This window comes from Mauremys reevesii, linkage group 15, assembly GCF_016161935.1.
Source record: "Mauremys reevesii isolate NIE-2019 linkage group 15, ASM1616193v1, whole genome shotgun sequence".
NCBI classification, from domain to species: domain Eukaryota; kingdom Metazoa; phylum Chordata; order Testudines; family Geoemydidae; genus Mauremys; species Mauremys reevesii.
In genome coordinates this window covers 6,234,275-6,254,658 of record NC_052637.1, presented here as the reverse complement: position 1 = coordinate 6,254,658, position 20,384 = coordinate 6,234,275, and the positions used below count along the sequence as shown (strand labels likewise).

General features: G+C 53.9%; 2 protein-coding genes across 7 annotated transcripts in view; both read left to right on the top strand.

The window, feature by feature from the left end:
* The window catches only part of LOC120383937 (E3 ubiquitin-protein ligase TRIM39-like), a 961,691-nt gene that overhangs the window by 439,166 nt on the left and 502,141 nt on the right, over positions 1-20,384 (top strand). The gene's annotated exons all lie outside the window — the stretch shown is intronic.
* LOC120383977 lies at positions 9,971-19,773 on the top strand. Of its 6 annotated transcripts, none has more exons than XR_005588571.1 (12): positions 9,971-10,108; positions 11,171-11,336; positions 12,049-12,557; positions 13,025-13,122; positions 13,543-13,605; positions 14,089-14,168; positions 14,582-14,777; positions 16,460-16,595; positions 16,812-16,906; positions 18,028-18,175; positions 19,024-19,173; positions 19,316-19,773. XR_005588571.1 is itself a non-coding variant. In XM_039502311.1 (10 exons), exons 3-10 carry the CDS (start codon positions 12,290-12,292, stop codon positions 16,815-16,817), a joined length of 912 nt encoding a protein of 303 aa, XP_039358245.1. In that variant the 5' UTR covers positions 9,971-10,108; positions 11,171-11,336; positions 12,049-12,289; the 3' UTR covers positions 16,818-17,522. The 6 variants fall into 6 exon arrangements, 3 of the variants coding, with proteins under 3 accessions (XP_039358245.1, XP_039358243.1, XP_039358242.1); XR_005588569.1 differs by having other exon boundaries at positions 13,483-13,605; XR_005588570.1 differs by lacking the exon at positions 19,024-19,173 and having other exon boundaries at positions 13,483-13,605; positions 19,440-19,773.

Here is a 20,384-nt window from a genome sequence, read left to right as displayed (position 1 = left end):
AGAAAACTGGTTCTCTCGATTCCAAAGAATCAAGCCCCAGGCCCAGGTCAATATACACATCAGATCTTACCCACAAATCATGCTGTTGCCAATCCTTTAGAATCTAAAATCTAAAGGTTTATTCATAAAGGGAAAAAGGTAGAGATGAGAGCTAGAATTGGTTAAATGGAATCAATTACATCCAGTAATGGCAAAGTTCTTAGTTCAGGCTTGTAGCAGTGATGGAGTAAACTGCAGGTTTAAATCAAGTTTCTGGAGAACATCCCCCACTGGGGGATCAGTCCTTTATGCAGAGCTTCAGTTTGTAGCAAAGTTCCTCCAGAGATAAGAAGCAGGATTGAAGACCAGATGGAGATGAGGCATCAGCCTTTTATAGGTTTTACAGCAAAATGGAGTCTAGAGTCACATGGGCAAGTCTCTGCATACTTTGCTGAGTTACAAGGTGTATCTGCCTTCTCTCCATGGGTCAATTGTGTAGCTGATGGTCCTTAATGGGCCATTAAGCAGGCTAGGCAGAGCTAACACCACCAGAAACACAGCACAAATTTGAAATACAGATAGTACAGAGCTAATACTTATAACTTCAACTACAAAATGATATATACATATAGACACCATAATCATAACCAGCAACCCATAACCTGGTTTTAGACACCTTACATGACCCCCTTTACATAAGATTTGGTGCCACTACAGGACTTTGGTTGCAACCATGTTCTATATGGTCCCAGATTATATCAATAACATCACACCTGTCCTGCACTCAGCAGGCGGCAGGAAGTGGAGTGATCCAGCCCCAGCCTGCTTCGCTCCGCCAGCTCCCAGCTGCACCGCCAGTGAGTGCTTGGGGGTGGTTCCCCCCAGGCCCCCAAGTCCCAAGGCTGGAAGTCAGGGGAGCAGAGAGGGGTCAGGGGCCAGGTCAATCCACTTCCTGCCACCCCATGAGTGCAGGGTTGGGCCTGTCCTGCAATCACCAGGCAGTGGGAATTGGAGTGACCCAGCCCCAATCTGCTCCACTCCGCTGGCTTATGCCAGGGGGCGGTTTCCCCTCTGCCCCCCAAGCTTGCTTCTGCCCCACAGACATTGGGCACCCCCCGCAGAGGCCTGGGGACACCTCCTGCATGGAGGCCTGGGGTCCCCCTCCCATGGGGGGGGGCAGCTGCTATGGGCACCACAATGTCTAGGGACGGCCCTGCAGGTAGCCTGGGTTTTCTCAGTGACCAGGGTGCCGGCTTCCAAAGGGCTCAGTTTGTAGCTGCTAACAGCCCCTGTCACATGGCCATGAGTGTGTAATTGACCATAGAGTGGAAATAACACCCAGTGTAAACTGTTACCTCATTGTTCAATTCAGAACCTAGATCTGCCAGTGTCTGCTCTGCACTGCCATGTTGGTATATAATGTTACATGTCTTCTTCTCCCCCTCATGCGCTGTCATAGTTCTAAGTGGAAATTCTACCTCTTTTGAAAAATCATCTGTAGCTGTCAGTACATACTGGTATCGCTTCTGTGGTACTGGATAGAGCCCAATTAAATCTGCTCCCCGCAATCCCCAGGGTTAACAAGCTGTGTGCAAGAACACAGGCTAGAGTTCTCATTTGGATCTTTCCTATGACATTTTAATTATAATCCCATACATAGTAAGCAAAGTAAACGTTATAATGTGGTTTTTATAATAGTTGATGTTTCCACAAAGTCAGAATCTAACTTTTGGTATCTTTCAGACATAAATAAATTCAGGCCCAACTTTTGCAATTGAAAACTTGCATAAATACAATAGAAGTAGTTGCTGCACTATGTCATCCATTAGTTCACAGGGGCACTTGTTAGAGCTGATTAGAGGCTTTATTGTGCAGCAATAATAAATACAGATCATGATAAACAATCAGCTTGGCCAATGTTTAAAAACACTTCAGATGTATTTTACATGGGGAAAGATGCAAAGTGTTTGATTTAACCAGGAGCCATCTGCTCAGGTCCACTTCATTGCAGGGCTTGTAAAGTTAAGTCCAATCCAAGCAGGACATTTGCCTGGCATGAGATCCTGTATGAACTCCTGCAAAGCATATGACAGAGACAGCAGGGTGACCAGAACCTTCTGTAACTCCCTGGGTTCTCTGCTGTCTTTCCAATGAAACCAGAGAACGTTACCCAGAGCACTCAGAGGTCTCCTTGGAGATCTAAGAGAGACTCAGACCAAGCAGTGGAAACACAAACTGCCTGATGGAACCAGCACAGGATAATTGAAAGGGCCTCAAATGCCACAGCTCTGGACAGTTTCTTGTCCCTGAAGAAGTCAACCCTATTTTAATCTACAGTCTGTGCACTAAGAATTTCTGACTTACCCAGCAAGGCAGAAATAGAACCCAGGTCTCCTGATTCTTAGTCCAGTGCCATAATCATTAGACCCTTCTGACTCCCCTGGAACATGGTTTCTTTACACCCTCCATGCTGGGCCAAGGGGCAGTCCCTCTGTACGTGTCCCATCTCCCGGCAGAGGTAGCACCAGGCCTCCCTCATGGAATAATGCACCCAGTAGTGGGCTCTATGGTAGGGGATGAGGAAGAACCCCTCGAGCTCCTCTCCATCACACGCCACCGGCGGCAGATGAAGTTTCACCTGCCGGCGGAACGAGAGGACATGATGGAGGGTGGGGTCTTTGCAGCCCAATGGAAGAGGGCTGATGACAGAGATTGGTCACCCCAGGGTAGAAAGCGCAGGCAGCAGGGTGGCATTGGGCAGGAAGGGAGGGATGGAGGTCAGGACTAACTGGACACTCAGGTCTTCCAATGGCTCCAGGGAGCCGAACACGCCCCCCACCGCAAGGCCCTTCTCCACTGCCTCCTGAGCGGCAGCCTCCGATGCTAGGAAGAACCCGAACTTTCCGTACATTTTGGAGGCCACCTCGATGGCAGTGGGCCCCACTACCCTCGCCAACGCCCGCACGTAGGTCTTCACTTGGGGCAAGGCGGGCACCAGGAGGTAACGGATGCTGTGCTTCCTAGTCAAGGTGGGGAAGGGGCCCCGGCCGCTATAGGTGGTAGCGTAGGCGGAGGTCAGAGGAGATGATGTAGTGGCAGGTGGGGGGGGTCGCCATCACCTGGGCGTGTGCCCTGGGGGTTGGGGGAGGGGCATCTCCAGAGTTAGTAGAAGGAGCAGTGGGAAGGGACGGCTCAGCCCTAGAATGTGTGTATAACACAGGCCCTAGAACGTCACCGAGTGCTTCCTCCAGAAAACCTATGACGTGACTGAGCCAGAGCACATCTTCTGGAAAGACATCTACATGCAACAGAGCCAGCTGGTAAGAAAAAATCTTTCTTCTGCAGTGACGTGAAGTTAAAGAACATGGAGAAGAAGAAAACCTCTACTCGGGTTGTTACTGGAGCTGAAGCAGAGAGGCCAGGATAAACACGGCTGGGGCCCAGGACTGACTATCAGCAGATCTGCCATTTTCTATTCCTGGCTTTTTGACCATCTCTTTGCTTCTGTGTCCCTCAGTTTCCACAACTATAACATGAAGCTAATCAAGGTTCTGGTTTTTCTTTCTCCTATTTTGCAAGGCGGGAAACTTAGATACATTTGGGGCCTGTCTACACTACCGGTCTAGAGTGTCTTTGTAAGCTGATGACCCCCACCTCTTGTTCAGAACCTCTGGATAACACAAGCTCCTAAGTGTGTTCTGTGCTTAGCCGCTATGGAACAGCTGGGCTGGGCGGCCTTTTCTCGCTCTGCTCTGCGGAGCAGGTTCTGGGCACTAGGGATATGAAGAGGCTCTCAAGGACTCATTCTTGAAAATAAATATCAATGAACTGCAACACAATATAAAATCACTGCCGCTAACATTGGTGGGTGATAAAATACTAGCAGAGTGGTAATTAATGCTGAGGACAGGGCAGTGACACAGAGCAATCGGATCCCTTGATAAGCTGGACCCACTCAAAGAAAACAAGTTTGAAAAGAACCAAGTGAAAGGTCCTATACCTAGCAGCAAAGCATGCAGGCCGCACCTACAGCATGGGGACGTGTATCCAGGAAAGCACTAACTGTGAAGAGGATTTGGGGGCCATGCTGGGCAAGCCATTCAACATGAGCACCCAGTGTGGTGCTGTGGTGAACAGGCCTAACGTCATCATTAGATGCAGGAAAAGAGCAGTGAGTAGCACAGGGAGGTGACTCACCATCAGTAAGACTGATCCTGGAATACTGCATCCAGTTTTGGCGTCCACCTTTGAAAAAGATTTTGAAATATTGGAGATGGGGGCAGCAAAAAGCAATGAAACGTTTTGAGGGCTGGAGCAAAATGCCTGCTAGTGAGATATTGAAACAGCTCAGCCTGTTTAGATTATCAAAAAGATCGGGAGGTGACGTCACTGAAGTGTTGAAGTGACTTCATGGAGAGAAAATATTGGGTATTAAAGGGCTCATTAATCTAGCAGAGAAAAGCATAACAAGACCCATTGGCTGGAAACTCAAAAGAGACCGATTCATATTAGAAATAGGGCAGAAATATTCAACAGTGAGGATGAATCACCAAAGGAACAAACTAGAAAGTGAAGTGGTGGGAATTGTCCATTTCTTGATGTCTTCTAATGAAGACTAGATGCCTTTCTGGAATGTGTTTAGTCAAAAAGTAGCTACTATGCTATACAGAAAGCATGCGATATGCAGGGTGTCAGATTACATGTTCTAATTGTCTCTTCTGTCCATAAAGTCTGCTAATTTATGAACAACTGAGGGTAGCACAGGGAAGAGCGTCTCGTGTTCTACTGTGTAATTGGTGTCATCCCCACAATGAAAAGTCATTGAGTGGGATGATCCAGGGGAAGCAGCTCAAGCATCCATTGTGGCTGGACACAGTGATGAGCTGCCAAAATATTAACAACAGGTTCCCTCCTCACCCCACGAGGGGGTCATCCCCCCAGGGAGTTGTGCCCCATTCAACCCCCCATGTTCCTTGACAACCCCCCAGTGATCCCTGACCCATTCACCCCCCTTCCCTGTCCCCTGACTGCCCCCTGCCGCCCCATCCAATCCCTCCTTTCATTCCTGATGGCCCCCCGGGACCCCTGCCCCATCCAACCACCCCTTCTCTCTGTCCCTGATTGCCCCCCACCGCCTCATCCAACCCCTGCTGCTTCCTGACTGCCCCCCCAGGACCCATGTCCCTATTCAATCCTCCTGTTCCCTGCCCTCTGACTGCCCCAACCCCAATCCACCCCCCCACAACCCACCAAACTCCCCTGCCCTCTTCCAACACCCCCTCCCTGCTCCCTGCCCCCTTACTGCACTGCCTGGGGTTGGGGCCGGGGCCGCTCGGCCAGGACCAGGACTGGCACCGTGGGTCCCGACTCCTCGGGCTGGGCTGGGCCAGAGCCACTCGGCTGAGATTGGTGCGACAGGGCCCAACTCCCCGGGCCAGGCTGGAGCCGCTCGGCCGGGACCGGTGCTGCGGGGCCCGAGCTGGGCCGGGTTGGAGATGCTTGGCCAGGACCAAGCTGGGGCACTCAGATGGGGCCAGGCCAGGGCCAGGGGGAGCCGCTCAGGTGGAGCTGGACTGGACTGCACGCGCCGCACCTCCCTGGAGCCCTCCTCACCCCACCCCACCCCGCCCCAGCTTACCTGCCTGCTGCTTGTTTCAGGCTTCCCGTGAACATTTGATTCGCGGGAAGCAGGGGAGGGGGAGGAGAAGGATGGCAGAGCGTTCAGGGGAGGAGAGGGACGTGAACTGGGGCCAGGGGCGAGGTGGACAGCTGCCAGAGCTTTTGTTAAATTTAAAAGCTTATTTAGAACTGGTTGTCCTGGAACAACCGGTTCTAAAAAGGCTTCTAAATTTAACAACTAGTTCCTGGGAACCGGTGTGAACTGGCTCCAGCTCACCACTGGCTGGACAGGGGCAAGACATCAGGGGAGGGGTGGGAGTGGCAGTGACATCACAAGGGCCTTTGGCAGGACCTCAGCCTATTGGACAAAGGTGATGGGGAGACGATGATCTCACAGAGAGATCTTGACATCAGCCAGGCAGGACAGGGGTGCAGGACAGGGGCAACCTTGGAGATCCCTGTGGCTTTGCTTCAGCACGTCTCCTTCTCGAGGTATCTCCTTGAGGACTGAGAGAAAATTCACTGTCACGTACGTGGGCGCAAGGAGGACCCTCTTCGGAGTTTTCTCCTTTTCTTTTCTTGATTTTGCTAGAAACAGACGTCCCTGTACAGAAGGTAAGAGCCTCCGAGAGGTTTGGAACCTGTTCAGTCTGATCCATCAGGTACCAGCTGAATTCTAGGAAAGGAAAATACTACATTGTGGGTATTTTCCATCCTAGGACTTTGTCCCTTAGAATCACTGGGGACATTGGGGTTTCTCCTTTTTGTTTTCGCTTTTCCTGTCTCTTCCTCCTTTCTCTTCTTCTCTTGCATCTTTGTCCTTTCCCCCTGCTCTCCTTTCACCACCAGGACCTCCTCTGTGCATGTGGAGTGGGGGGCAGTGTGTGTGTGGGGGGGTTTGCTCTCCAACTCTCATTGCGGGAGGCCCTCCCAAAGACATGTGGCTGGAATAGTTCTCTAAGGGTATGTCTACACTACAAGAGTAGTTCGATTCAACTTAAGTCGAATTTGTGGAATCGACCTTACAAAGTCGAATTTGTGTATCCACACTAAGGACACTAATTCGACTTTGTGAGTCCACACTAACGGGGTAAGCGTCGACTTTGGAAGTGGTGCACTGTGGGAAGCTATCCCACAGTTCCCGCAGTCCCCGCTGCCCATTGAAATGCTGGGTAGAGCCCCCAATGCCTGCTGGGGGAAAAATGTGTCGAGGGTGGTTTTGGGTAACTGTCATCATTGAACCGTCAATCCCGCCCTCCCTCCCTGAAAGCGCTGGCGGGCAATCTGTTTGTGCACTTTTCTGGTCAGTGACAGTGCAGACGCCACAGCACTGCGAGCATGGAGCCCGCTGCAGTTATGGCCGTTGTCAACTCCTCGCACCTTATCGTCCACCTCTTCCACAGTCAGCTGCTGAGAAATTGGGCTACTTTTCAATGGTGCTGCAAGCACTGGTGGACCATAGGGAACGTTTTACCAACATCAACGTCGGGTGGCCGGGCAAGGTTCCATGACGCGCGTGTTTTCAGGAACTCTGGTCTGTTTAGATGCCTGGAGGAAGGTAGTTTCTTCCCGGACCACAAAATAACTGTTGGGGATGTGCAGATTCCTATAATGATCCTCGGGGACCCAGCCTACCCACTAATGACCTGGCTCATGAAGCCCTATACAGGCGCCTTGGACACTGACAGGGAACTCTTCAACTACCGGCTGAGCAAGTGCAGAATGGTGGTGGAGTGTGCTTTCGGACGTCTCAAGGGGAGATGGCGAAGCTTACTGACTGGCTCGAATCTCAGCGAAACCAATATCCCCATTGTTATTGCAGCTTGCTGTGTGCTCCACAATCTCAGTGAGAGCAAGGGGGAGACCTTTATGGCGGGATGGGAGGTTGAGGCAAATCGCCTGGCTGCCGATTACGCTCAGCCTGATACCCATGCGATTAGAAGAGCCCAGCGGGAAGCATTGAAAGCTAGGTTCCTCAGCGAGCAGCGTGACCTGTGACTGTTCAGTTTCTTTACAGAGAAGCTGAATCTGCCCCTATTTCTTTACCCAGTTACTGTTGACTAGCCTCTGCAGTTACATACCCCGTTCACCCCGCTTCCCCCACTTCCAACACACGTGTAAAAATAAAATACATGTTCCATTGTTACTTAACAAAGGTTTCTTTATTAATGACTTTGCGTTAAAGGGTTGAAACTGGGACGCAGACTGTGCTGGGTAGGGTGTGCGGTGATGTAAAGACTGCCTCTAAACTCGAGGAATGACAGGATCCTGCTCCTAGAGTGGTCTGCAGTGCCGGACTGCTGTTTCAACGGAGCCTGCCATCCCTCCTTTTTGGGACTCTGTGTGCGGGGGCTATGTGACCTTGTGGCGGAGGAGGACGGATACAGATTCCTCTGCTGCGTGGCTCTGTGGTCCAGGACAAGGACCGCTGCATAAGATCTGTAACTGCCCTCCCCCGCTACAAAGTCACGTACCCCCGCCCCCACACAGAACCTGGAAACCACCTCCCAGACTGACCAGGGTGCCTACTGACTGCACTGTGTGTGTGACCTGCTGCTGATCCTGCCCCTGTGTCTGTACCCTGGTAAAGGTGACTGTCCTATGCAATTACCAACCCCCTTCCCCACCCCCCTTCAAACACAGTCTTCTGTAAAAAACATGACGGAAACAGTAATTAACAGCAAAGTATTTTTAATAATTAACTAGACAGTTAGAGGTTGAAACTGGGATTGGGGCTTGGGTGAGTCAGGAAGGGAAGGACTTCTCAAAATTTAGGGTATGAGAGCTTTTGGGTACTTGAGCACTCTGCTGGGGTGCAGTGACAGTTTTCACGGCCCCTGGCGCCCCTCCTTCTGGTTATTTTGAGTGAGGCGGGTATGGGACTTTGTGGTGGGGGAGGGCGGTTGCAGATACACTGCAGGGGGGCTCTGTCCTCCTGCCCGCGGTCCTGCAGAACATCCACAAGGCGCCGGAGCGTGTCCATTTGCTCCCTCATTAGTCCAAGCAGCATTTGAGACGCCTGCTTGTCTTCCTCACGCCATCTGTCCTCCCGTTCACTGTGTGAGCGCTGCTGCTGAGAGAGGTTCTCCCTCCACTGGCTCTGCTGGTCCGCCTCGGCTAGAGAGCAGCCCATAAGTTCAGCGAACATCTCATCCCGTGTCTTTTTCTTTCGCCGCCTAATCTTTGCCAGCCTCTGTGAGGGGGATGCTGTGGCAGGTCTGGAGACAGTCGAAGCTGTGTGATGGGAAAAAGGGAGTGAATTCCTTACAAAGGTACATTTTTGCGAACAATGAACACAGTCTAGTCTGTGTCTGTGAACAAGACAATGCACAGCACCTATCTCATGCGCACTCCTGCTGCAGGCAATCCGGAAAGCATAAACTCTGCCCCTGTTCCACTCCATCGCAGTGTACCCCGACCCTTGGACTTCTGGGTTGAGATCCCAGTGCCTGATGGGGCAAATTTCATTGTCGCGGGTGGTTCTGGGTAAATGTTGTCAGTCATTCCTTCCTCCGGGTAAGCAACGGCAGACAATCATTTCGGGCCCGTTTTCCCTGGATTACCCTGGCAGATGCCATAGCGTGGCAACCATGGAGCCTGTTTTGCCTTTTGTCACTGTCACCGTATGTGTACTAGATGCCGCGGACAGAGGCGATTCAGCAGCACTACACAGCAGCATTCATTTGCTTTTGCATGACAGCAGAGATGGTTATCAGCCATATTGCACCATCTACCATACCATTGTAAATTATCTAGCAGAGACAGGTATGACAAGACCCCATGGACGGAAGCAGAAGTCATAAAAAGTATAATGACAATAAGACCCACATTTGTAAGAGGGTGATTCATCATTGGAACAAACTACCAAGAGAAATGATGGCTTCTCCATCTTTTGAGATCTTCTAATAAAGACTAGATGCCTTTCTGGAAACTGTTTGAGTAAAAGAAAAACCCTGCTCTTCTGACATACAGGAGGCCTTAGGATATGCAGGGGATCAGATTAAATGCTCTACTAGTTCCTTCTGGCCATAAAGTCTACTAACTCATGAAAAGCTGATTGCGGCCTGGGGAAGAGCCTCTTGTGTTCTACTGTGCAGTCGGTGTCATCCCACAATGAAGAGTCATTGAGTGGGGTAATCCAGGAGAAGCAGCTCAAACATCCAATGTGGCTGGACAGTGACAGGACATCAGCACTGCAGGGGAGGGGTGGGTGTGGCAGTGACATCACAAGGGCCTTTGGCAGGACCTCAGCCTATTGGACAAAGGTGGTGGGGAGACGATGATCTCACAGAGAGATCTTGACATCAGCCAGGCAGGACAGCGGTGCAGGACAGGGGCAACCTTGGAGATCCCTGTGGCTTTGCTTCAGCACGTCTCCTTCTCGAGGTCTCTCCTTGAGGACTGAGAGAGAATTCACTTTCACGTACGTGAACGCAAGGAGGCTCCTCTTTGGATTTTTCTCCTTTTCTTTTCTTGATTTTGCTAGAACACAGACGTCCCTGTATAGAAGGTAAGAGCCTCCGAGAGATTTGGATCCTGTTCAGTCTGATCCATCAGGTGCCAGCTGAATTCTAGGAATGGATAACACTAGATTGTGGGGGCAGCATTTTATTTCCGACCTAGGACTTTGTCCTTTAGAATTACAAGGGACATTGGGGTTTCTCCTTTTTGTTTTCCTTTTTCCTACCTTTCTCTTTTTGCTTCCTTTGTCCTTTTCCTCTGCTCTCCTCCCACCACCAGGAGCTCTGTGTGTGCAGAGGGCCTGGGGTGGGTGGGGCCAGAGGCCCTCACAGAGAGGTGAGATGGAAATAGTGCTCCAAGAGTGATCCCCTCGGTGGTGACCTGCGCCATTCTTTGGGCTATTTGATGAGAACTCTTAGCCTCCCACCCCTCAAAGTCTCAATCTTGATTGGCTGAGGAGGGGGCTATTGACAGGGAGGAAACGCTGGTCTTTGTTGCTCTCTTTTGTGACCAAGCAAATAAGTCACAACCAGTGATATGTTTGACCCATGTTGATGCTGCTCTGCATTCATTGTCTCGGGGCAGTTCATGAGCCTCTCTAACATTCAAATTCTTCTAAAATACTTGCGGAATAATTACTATGAACAATTGTTGGTCTGTAGCTCATTTAAGAGCAACTCTGCTACTGACTGGCTGCATCAGCTAAGACAAGTTACTGCTCCTTTCTCAGCCTTAATTTCTCCTTCTGTCAAGTATGAATAACTATCCTCTCCCACCTACCTTGCGCTGGGTGGATGATGGGGATCCATTGAAGAGTGTCACTAGTAGCAGTGCAGAATAGGAGGTGTCCTATCACATTGAGCCATATCAGATTATGACATAATATTCTATTTGATTGGTATTTTATTCTTTTGAAATTGTTAAGAGCAGCAACTACTTAGCTCAGACTGAAGCATCTCATCTAATTTTCTAGATCACAGTGTCTCCTCTTTGTGTACGATGAGACAGTTTAATGCACTGTGACAAACAGGAGATGCTCTTGTTTTGCACCCCCTGCTGCTGGCCAAGTTTCTCCATCCCTTGGCAATAAGACAGACTCTTGTTTTCACAGCCAGTCGATCGCCCTTGTGTCATCACCCTGCCTGCTGGCTGGGCAGGGTAACTCCTCAGGTCACCACCCTCTCCAGCCTGCCTTGGGCTTGGGGAGTGAGGAGGTGGGCGAGGGACATCTGCTGACCCTGAACATCCGCCATCCATCCTACCATCACCTAGAGCAAGTGAGTGGCATTAGGGTTCCTCAGTGGCTTCCCCTGTCTGTCTGGGGAGAGGGGGAAAGAGGAGGAGAGAACATCTTCAAAGGGGGGTTTCATTTGCAAACAGCCCCCAAGAGCCCCTCACTCTGAGACTGGGCAGGGGCATCTCCAGAGCCATCTCCAGTGTGTTTGGAAAGGTCCCAGCAATGGGGCTCCCAGCCCTTCTCTTGTGGGGCAGTGTTCCCCAGGCTGAGAGTCTCTGAGCTGGGCCAGACCCTGTGAGCTGCTGAGCATGGAAATCAATGGGGAATGAGGAGGGCCCTGGTTTTCCTGTGCCTAGGGTCTTTGTGACTTTGACGTGGGGAATGGTTTCCCCGGAGAAGTCCGGACTCCTGGGTTCTGTTCTTTCCGTAGCCTGGGGCAGGGGAGTGTGGCCTGGGATGACAGGAGGGGCCTGCTTGTCCAGAGTAACCGAAGGTCTTTGGGACTGACCCCTTTGCTCTAAAAGGATGAGACTTCCTGGCTATTGCAGCAGCAGCAGGGATTACAAGGGGGAACATTGGGAGCAGATCATGCAATGAACTCCTGCCAGTGTGTGTAGCTTGCACTCCCTGCACTCCTGTGGGGGGAGAAGGGGCTGCTCTGGTTGGAGCAGGGCTGAGCAGGGACCGAAAAGGCCCATGAGTGAAAGGCTGCCTTGAGCCCAGACTCACACCTGCTCCCTGCTTGATCCCAGGATGGCCAGGCTCCTGAGGATGTTCGGGAAGAAGGCTCTGCAGGTGGCCCCAGAGCCTGAGGGAAGCAGCTGCCATCTTCCCACGGGGCAGAGCCACCTCTCCGTCCCCGCTGGCAGGGAAGCAGCTCCCGTCCAGGCCAGAAGGTGGAAGTGCCCGGCCTTCTGGTGAACAAAACCAGCTCCCGGCGCAGGCGCCGAGCTGGGAGAGGCCCCGACCAGGCCCAGATGGAGCTGGTTCAGGATGCGGTTTCGCAGACAGGACCCAGCCCAGGAGGGGCGCCGGGCAGGGAGGCTCTGGGGCTTGTTGTGTGGGCAGCAGCGGCCCCAGGAGCCCAGCCCTCATTCCCAGCAGGAGGCATCCCCCTGCCCGGTCACTGAGGATCTTCCAGCCCCCTCAGACCAGGAGGTGGAAGATCCCTGCCCCAGCACCAGCAGCTCAGCATGGGACAGCAGCAGCGCCTGGGACTCTGTCAGCAGCGACACCGATGGACGCTGCTGCTTTGTTCCAGGTGAGGAGCCAGGCTGGGCTCAGGGAGGGGTGAGGACGGGGATGTGAACACTCTGGGCCCAGACACTCTCCCAGGGATATGGCGGGGGGGGGGGGTCCCCAGCCCAGGTGTCTGGCTTGAGCCACGTGAACCCCACTGACACCAGCAGCAGTCACACAGCTGCCCCTGCAGCAAGAGGAACTGGAGGTGGGGGCATCAAGAGCTGCTGACACTCTGGTCCTTGGTGCTCCGGGGCTGGGGGAGTCGGCACCTCCCATGGAGTCTTGGACAGTGGGGGGGGCTCTCTGCTATGGGCTTCTGAAGCTGTTGGGGGCTGAAGGCATCCCTGAGAGGGAGGTGTGGGGCCCGATCTGCCCTGAGTGCCTGCGGTGGGAAGGGGGGTCTTTAATCCTGCTCTCCCCACCACGCCACTGTCCTGCCCCCAAGTGGCAGCAGGCATCACCCTGTTCCCTTCTCTCCCTGTGCAGGGACCCCCAGGGATTCAGAGGAGGAGAAATGGCTGGGCATGTCCACAGATGAAGCTGCTCTCAAGGTCATCAGAGAGCAGCTCCAGTGCAGAGAAAAGGTACAAATGTTCCCCACCTGGGCTGGAACCAAGATTGTCCTGTCCCTTCCCAGCATCCCCACCCCCTGCCGAGGGGCCTGTTCCTGATGATCCACAACCCCTAATGGGGCCCTTTTACATCCATGATGTGGGACCCCCAAGATGTGGGTGTTTGTCCCACAACAGCCAAGGTCTCCTCCCCCCACAGGCACTGTCCTAGTTCCTGATCCTGCTTGTGTAGGAGTCATGGGGGATTTGGACACTAGGCAGGTCCCCACAATCCCCCATTGAGGCCTGAGCCCTGGAGCTGGTGTGGGTGGGGCAGGAAGGTCCCTAGCTAACAGGTTCTCTCTAGCTATCCCCCACTGCTGGTGGGTACAGGATGAGGGGCAGCAGCTCAGGTTCCTGCAGGCCATCTACCCCGTGTGTCTTGCTGCACAGGACAGAGGGCAGGACACGCTGGAGCTGCGCTGCTGCAAGACGGCTGTGGTGGAGAGGATTGTGGTGAGTGAGACACGTCCTACGGAAGCTGGAGGGAGGAGAGAGACATGGGATTGGCCAGGGCATCGCCGGGCTAATGGGTGGGGGCTGGGTGGTGTGGGAGGGGGCAGCAGAGGGCAGGGATTGCTGGGGGTGAACCCTGGGGGGAAGAGAAGGGAGAATTGTGAGATTGGGCAGTGGGGGAATTGTGGGGCTGGAGGGCAGCTGAGACTGGGGGACGAGGAATCATATAGTCCCAGCTCGGTAGTCAGGATGGTGCTGAATGGGGGCAGTTTTGAAAAGGAGGAGGGAAGAAGGGGATTGGGACTGAGCTGGGCAGGAATCCTGGAAGGAGACAAGTTTGATGGGCAGGAAGAAATGGGAGGAGCAGGAGGTAGTGGGGGATCCTGCTGGCCATGTGGGGCACTGGCTGTGTAATCTCCTCTTTGAGAGGTGTCAGTAGGGCCCAAATCTCTCATGCTCTTTTGTCTCCTTCGCATCTCACAGGAGCTCATTGAGGAGCTTCCTAAAGACTCTGCACCCAGTGCCATCCTCACCAACTGCCTGGCTGCTGTGGGCAACCTCAGGTACCGAGACAGCCCCCTCCCCTGGCTCCCCTAACCCCAGCGCTGCTCAGGCCCAAGGCTGGGAGTCACTGTCACTGCCCACTCCCAGGTCACCTCCCAGGAGTGGCTCCTCTAGCACAGTTGGTGGGGCGGGAAGATTCACTCTCTCCTGGCTGGGCTGTTCTTTTCACTCCACTAACATTCCAGGGGCCTTGGGGAGGGGCTCACTCCCAGCTCAGATACAGGAGGGGCAGCAGGCCCCAGGGAACAGGCGCTATTCCTGTCCTGCCACTGTCTGTCTGTGACGCCTCGGCCTTGTCATTCCCTAGCTCAGTGCCTCACTTTCGATTCTCGCCAGCCTGTGACTATATCCCTGTGGCTTCGTGTCTGTGTTGGCGACAGTCCCACCCCCGTACTGCACAGTCTAATGCCAGCACCATGAAACCTGCCCTTGAGCCTGTCCTAGAGACCCGCCTCTGGCAAGCTGCCCTTCTCTCTGTCTTCATCCTGGGCACGGAGAAGGACACCATCAACATCCAGGCACATCCTCCTCCTCCATCCTCCTCCTCTTCCAGAGTGGTCCTTGGTCCTGCTCCCTTGATTCACTGGAGCTCCAGATTTAGGGGTGGGGTAAGCAGAGATGGAACAAGCTGCAGGGTTGGATCCTTCTCTCCAGAGGATTACCCCTCCCTGGGGGATTCTTTCTTTCTTTCTTTCATATGCCATGTTTTGCCCAGCAGCCCAGCTTCCATCCATAGCAATTTGGCTATTTCATCCTCTTCTGCCTACAAGGCCCTCTGCAGAGACCTGCTAAGCTCATGGATCAAAGATCCATGTGTCATCAATCCTTGCTAAATGCCTGCAGTGGGATGTGAATGAGAGAGGCCAGGATATGTGTATGGGAGTCTCCCCAGTGCTTCCCAGAGACCCCTCTTCCCATCCTGTGGCAGGTGTAGGCCCAGTTTCCCTAACTCTGACCCATGCTTTGCAGGCTCTGCTCAAAGTCATGCCAGAGCTCCTGGATGCCATGCTGGGGAACCTGCTGGCAGAGTCCCCAGATGCAGATCGGCTCCACTTCAACTTGGAGGTGAGCCCCATAAGGAGGGGTGGGAACCAATTTTACCTTAAGTCTTTGGGGGACTGGTAAGGAGAGACTGGAAGATCCATTTTCTATTCTGTCCTCCTAGTTGGGTCCTCAGTGGGGCATCCTTGGTTGGGGAGGTCAGTGCAATGCAGTGTCAGGTCCTGCTTTCTTGAGGGACAGAGGAAGGAGCTGGGACTTCAAGCCAGAGCTCTGCCTGGTTCTGTTGAGCACTAACTACAGGGCCCCTGGCTGTCTTGGGGAATAAGAGTCTGAAACATCCCCCCACCCCCCAAGACACAGAGCCCATGAGATTCCGGAGCTGGTTCTCAGAGAAGAGGCACACGCTCCTTCCTAGAGAAACAGGAGGACCCCAGGGAATCAGCCCTTCTCTCTGGTATGCTCTGAAATTCCTGGGGGGATTGTGCTCTCAGTGACTCCCTACATCCCACCAAGGATTTTAGTAGCAGGGAAGGGTGAGGGTTCAGTCTCCTTTCTGGTGAACTGTTCAGGAATCAGGAGTTCTGGGAGGATGGGACCAGCCCTGACACCGAACCTTGTCCCAATCTAGAGAGACCCTGACAAGTTGTGACCTGCAGGATACAAGCTGTGTCCTGGGGGAAAGAATCTCCTTCTAAAGCTCTGTGATCAATCACTCAGCTATTCCCCCTGCGCATAATGTCTCGGGCCCCTGCCCATTGATCTTGACCTGCCTCCTTTCCCCACAGCATGTCAACCTCTGGATCGTGTCCAGGGTGTCCCAGGAGAGAGCCAGGGCCATTAGGAGCAACACGGCCCTGCTCAGATATGCAGTCATGCTCCCTGAGTTTGATGTAAGTGACCTCTGACCCCAGCTTCCTGACTCCAGGCGTAGGTGAGCTGGCTCCAACGGGCTGTAGGATCTGCTGCTGCAGGGGCTGTGGGTTCAGAGTGTTCCTCTTGGGGAGGCAGAGTCAGAGCAGGGAACGAGATAGGCTTGACTCAAGTTCTTCTTGTCTTGGTTAAGTGTTGTCCCTGGGCCTTTAAAGGGACCATGCTCCAGCCCCTGCTTGGCATCCCAAAGCAGCTCCTGGCTCCCTTGGCAGCAGAGCAAATGAAGGGCCTATCTCAGGCTCCTCTCCCCCAGCATCTCCTGCAGAGGGACTAAGGGGAAGGAGCCTTCTGGCCCAGGGGGGACAGGGAGCTGACAGGAAAATGCTAATGGAGTCCCCTCTCCTCTCCCTTCCATTAGATCTCAGCAGAGTTCCCTAGGATGGGTCACCACGTGGCACAGCTGGCTCTGTTTGTCAGTGACCCAGACAAGGACATCAGCCGGCAGGCCAGGGAGGGGACTTACCGGCTCTACCAGCTGCTGCTCCAACAGAGGGGTAAGGAACCCGCTGGCAGACGGAACCCAATAGGGGACTGAGAGTGACCCCAGGTGGATAATGGGACCCCAGACAATTTCTCTCAGACTGACCCCAGCTGGAGGACAAGTCTCTCTCTGCCTCTGTTCTTCTCCACTCCACTGTGCAGCCACCAATGGGATTGGAAGGACACAGAAACTGCAACCAGAATGATCAAAGTGTCTCTCTCTCTTCCAGGGCTGACCATACACAAGGCAGAAGATCTGTGGTGCCACGACTGACACCAGGACAGCAGGCTCCTGGGCTATAAGAACACAGCCAGGGTGGGGGAGGTAAGGACACTGTGGCAGGGTATGACACAGCTCAGGGAGTGGGGCTGGCTGGGATGTGGATGTCTCCTGGAGACAGGACGAGAGCCCACTCCTTATTTCCAGCTCAGAGTTCCTCACCCAGCACCCAGTGGGACAGGCTGGTGCTAAAGGTCTCACATTGGAACCTGGCTAGTTGCAATGATTTGAGTGTCTTACATGGAGCCATTGCTACGTGGCATAAGGAGAATCCCCGGGTGGGTGAGTTAATATAGGATTATGGCGCTGGGTGTCTCTCTGCTCCTTGTCCCCCTGGCTGATCCCCAAGTGTCTGAGAGGAGAGCACTGGGTCAGTCAGTCACTATTGCTTGATGAGACCCTTGTTTACTTCCCTGCACCCTGTAGAAGCAGAGAAAGGAGGTGGGGTTTGTCCAATTCCATTGCCAGTCAGGAAGCAGAATGCCCCAACCTGGGAACTGGGTAGGGGACACAGTGAGCTCCAGAGCCAATATGGACTATATGCGCCCTCCTCGTGTCTCCAGACCTGGCCAGGGAATGGCAGAGTATCTGGACCTCAGACACTGTTCCAAAGAAGAACATTATCACTGACCCAAGTTGCGGCTACTTGCTGCACAAGTAGAAAATCTGGACCCGCTCTCGAGAGAACGGGAGGATTCAGTCAGCAGGGGCTGTTGACCTGCCCCGTTCACCAGGGCTGCCATCCTCTGGCTTCAGTATTTGTCACTGGGGTGACTTGGGGAAAGGTCTCAACCTCCCCCTGGCCCACTTCACTGGTGCCAGAATCCCTCCTGCCCCCCTCCCTGCTCTACCTGGGTGGGGATGGAGGTCGGGGCGGAGGAGAGGGTTCTACGAACTTGAGCGGTGACCCCAGGTGGGTTGGAGGTGGAACAGCTGTCAGGGGCACTGAGGGGGAGATGGCAGGAGTTAAACCTACAAGGAGGGGGGTTGGCACTGGAGGTCACTAGAGAGGACAACAAGCCTCCATCCTGGGGATCAGGAGGGTGAATCCACCACTCAGACATGAGCAGCTGCTGGGTGGAAATGGTGCTGGTTCCAGGTGCCCTTAATCCTCCCTGATTCCTGGGCAGTGTCTCAGTCTCTGACATGTTCTTGTTCCCCTGCAGCTGGAGGATGTCACAGCCAAGGTGATGTGCCAGCTCCGTATCATCCGGCACTTGCACCAGGTGCCCGAGGTGCTGCAAGGGCTGAGCCTCATCTGATGCCCTTAAAGGTTCCCCTCCCATGTTCAGCAACCCCCGCTCCCTGCTGCAGGTACTGCTCTGTCTCACTGTAAATGGGGGGCTAGTGGAATGGGAAATGGAGGCCCCTGTCACTGACAGAAACTCTCTCCCCTCTCTGTGGACCAGGGTCCTTCCCTCTGACCCCAAACTTCCTTCATCTGGGGCATGAGCTCTTCCCCTCACTCCCATACCCCTCCCCTCTTTCCTTGCTCTGACCCCCATCCCATTCCCCGTGCTCCCAGGCAGAGCTCTCCCTGCCCCATATGCAGGGGCGGCTCTACGTTTTTGGCCGCCCCAAGCAGTCATGCGCGGGAGGCGCCCCGGAGCCGCGGGAGCAGCGGACCTCCCGCGGGCATGACTGCAGAGGGACCGCTGGTCCCGCGTGGCTCGGCTGGACCTCCCGCGGCTGCGGACGGTTCGCGGCTCCGGCAGCTCCGCTTGAGCTGCCGCAGTCATGCCCGCGGGAGGTCCAGCCGAGCCGCGGGACGAGCGCCCCCTCCGCAGTCATGCCTGCGGTAGGTCCGGTCCTCCCGTGGCTCCGGTGGACCTCCCGCAGGCATGACTGCGGCAGGTCCGCCGGCCCAGCCTGCCACCCCCCCCGGCGGCAGGGGACACCCCCTAGATTTTGCCGCCCTAGGCACCAGCTTGTTTTGCTGGTGCCTAGAGCCGCCCCTGCCCATATGGCGCAGAAGGACCTTTGTGTCAGGGCTGCAGACTGTCTGCCCAGCTGAAGCTCAGGAAGCTCCACATTTGAGGAGGTGAGGATGGGACAGAGGCTCAGGGCCTGTTTCACCTCCTGCCCTTTATTCTTCCTGTGGCCCTTCTATGGGCTCTCAGAGGGTGACATGAATAGGAATCTCCTCCCCACCCGTCTTCTAGGCCCTGGGGGGTGTGACAGCCTCCCAGATGGGCGCAGTCAGAAGCTGAGCCACCTCAGGGAGCAGTGGGGACAGGTCACCTCGTCCTATGAAACCAAGCAGGGCTAGTTCTCAAAGAGGCTGAGAGGGAAGACCTCGCTCCCTAATGGAGGTAAGAGCCATTTACTTCTTTGGGCATATGGGTCTCCTGGGGGAGAAATGGGATTCCTGCTGCATAGCCTGGTTGGGAGCTCCCCCCACAACCCTGGGACAGAGACATCTCCATCAATGTGTCACTCTTGGTTTTTTTCTAGCAAGAAGCTCCCCAGAGATGTCCTCAAACCTGTTCTCCTGGGAGAGTTTCTGAGAGGAGGCTCCCGTCCCTCAGTCTCCAACTCCATCATGCAGTCTCATTCACATAACATCTCTGCTCTCCAGCTCCACTTCCCGCAGCAGGACAAATGAACCTTCAGCTCCTAGAGACCTGACTCTGACCTCCTTCTGATCAGCAATGGGGTTTCACCATCCCCTCAACAAACCTGTCAGCCTCTGAATGGTGAATGTCAGAGTCACCAGAACCAGCAAAACTCCAACTGCAGCCAGTCGAGCCTTTGTGAACTTAGCCCCTCTGGAAACCAGGTCTGAACTGGAGATGTCTGAACTCATGGACTCCTAGACTTTAAGGTCAGAAGGGACCATTATGATCCTCTAGTCTGACCTCTTGCACAATACAGGCCACAGAATCTCACCCACCCACTCTTGTAATAAACCCCTAACCTATGTCTGAACTATTGAAGTTCTCAAATAATGCTTTAAAGACTTTAAGGTGCAGAGAATCCTCCAGCAAGTGAACCACACATGCCCTATACTGCAGAAGAAGGTGAAACTCCCCCCCAGGGACTCTGCCAATCTGCCCTGTAAGAAAATTTCTTCCCAAGCCCAGATATGGCGATCAGCTAAACCCTGACCACATGGGCAAGACTCACTTCAACCCCATAAGAGCAGGACTGGGCAGAGCAGGTCTGTAACAGGGAAAGGAGAGTGCTTTCCCCTGGGCTGCAGAGCCTGGGGCTTAGCCAGACTGATTACAGAATGAGTCCTACCTCAGAGGGACCATGTATTGGCCCTGGAAAGAACCAGACTTCAGCGGCGATAAAGCCCAGCTGGGCTAAGAACTGGAATGAGAACTAGGTAGGAAGTTGAAAGCAGCAAGGAAAGCCTAGAAAGGAACTTGAGAAGAGAGGTAGGATGTGCCCAGGGAAACCTGCAGCAAAGAGAAAAGAGCAGCCCTAGCTGTTGAGTACAGAGCCCTGGGCTGCTACCAGTGTCAGGGTGGGACCGGGTTCCTCTACTGGCCCCAAAGAAGGGGACATACACACACCC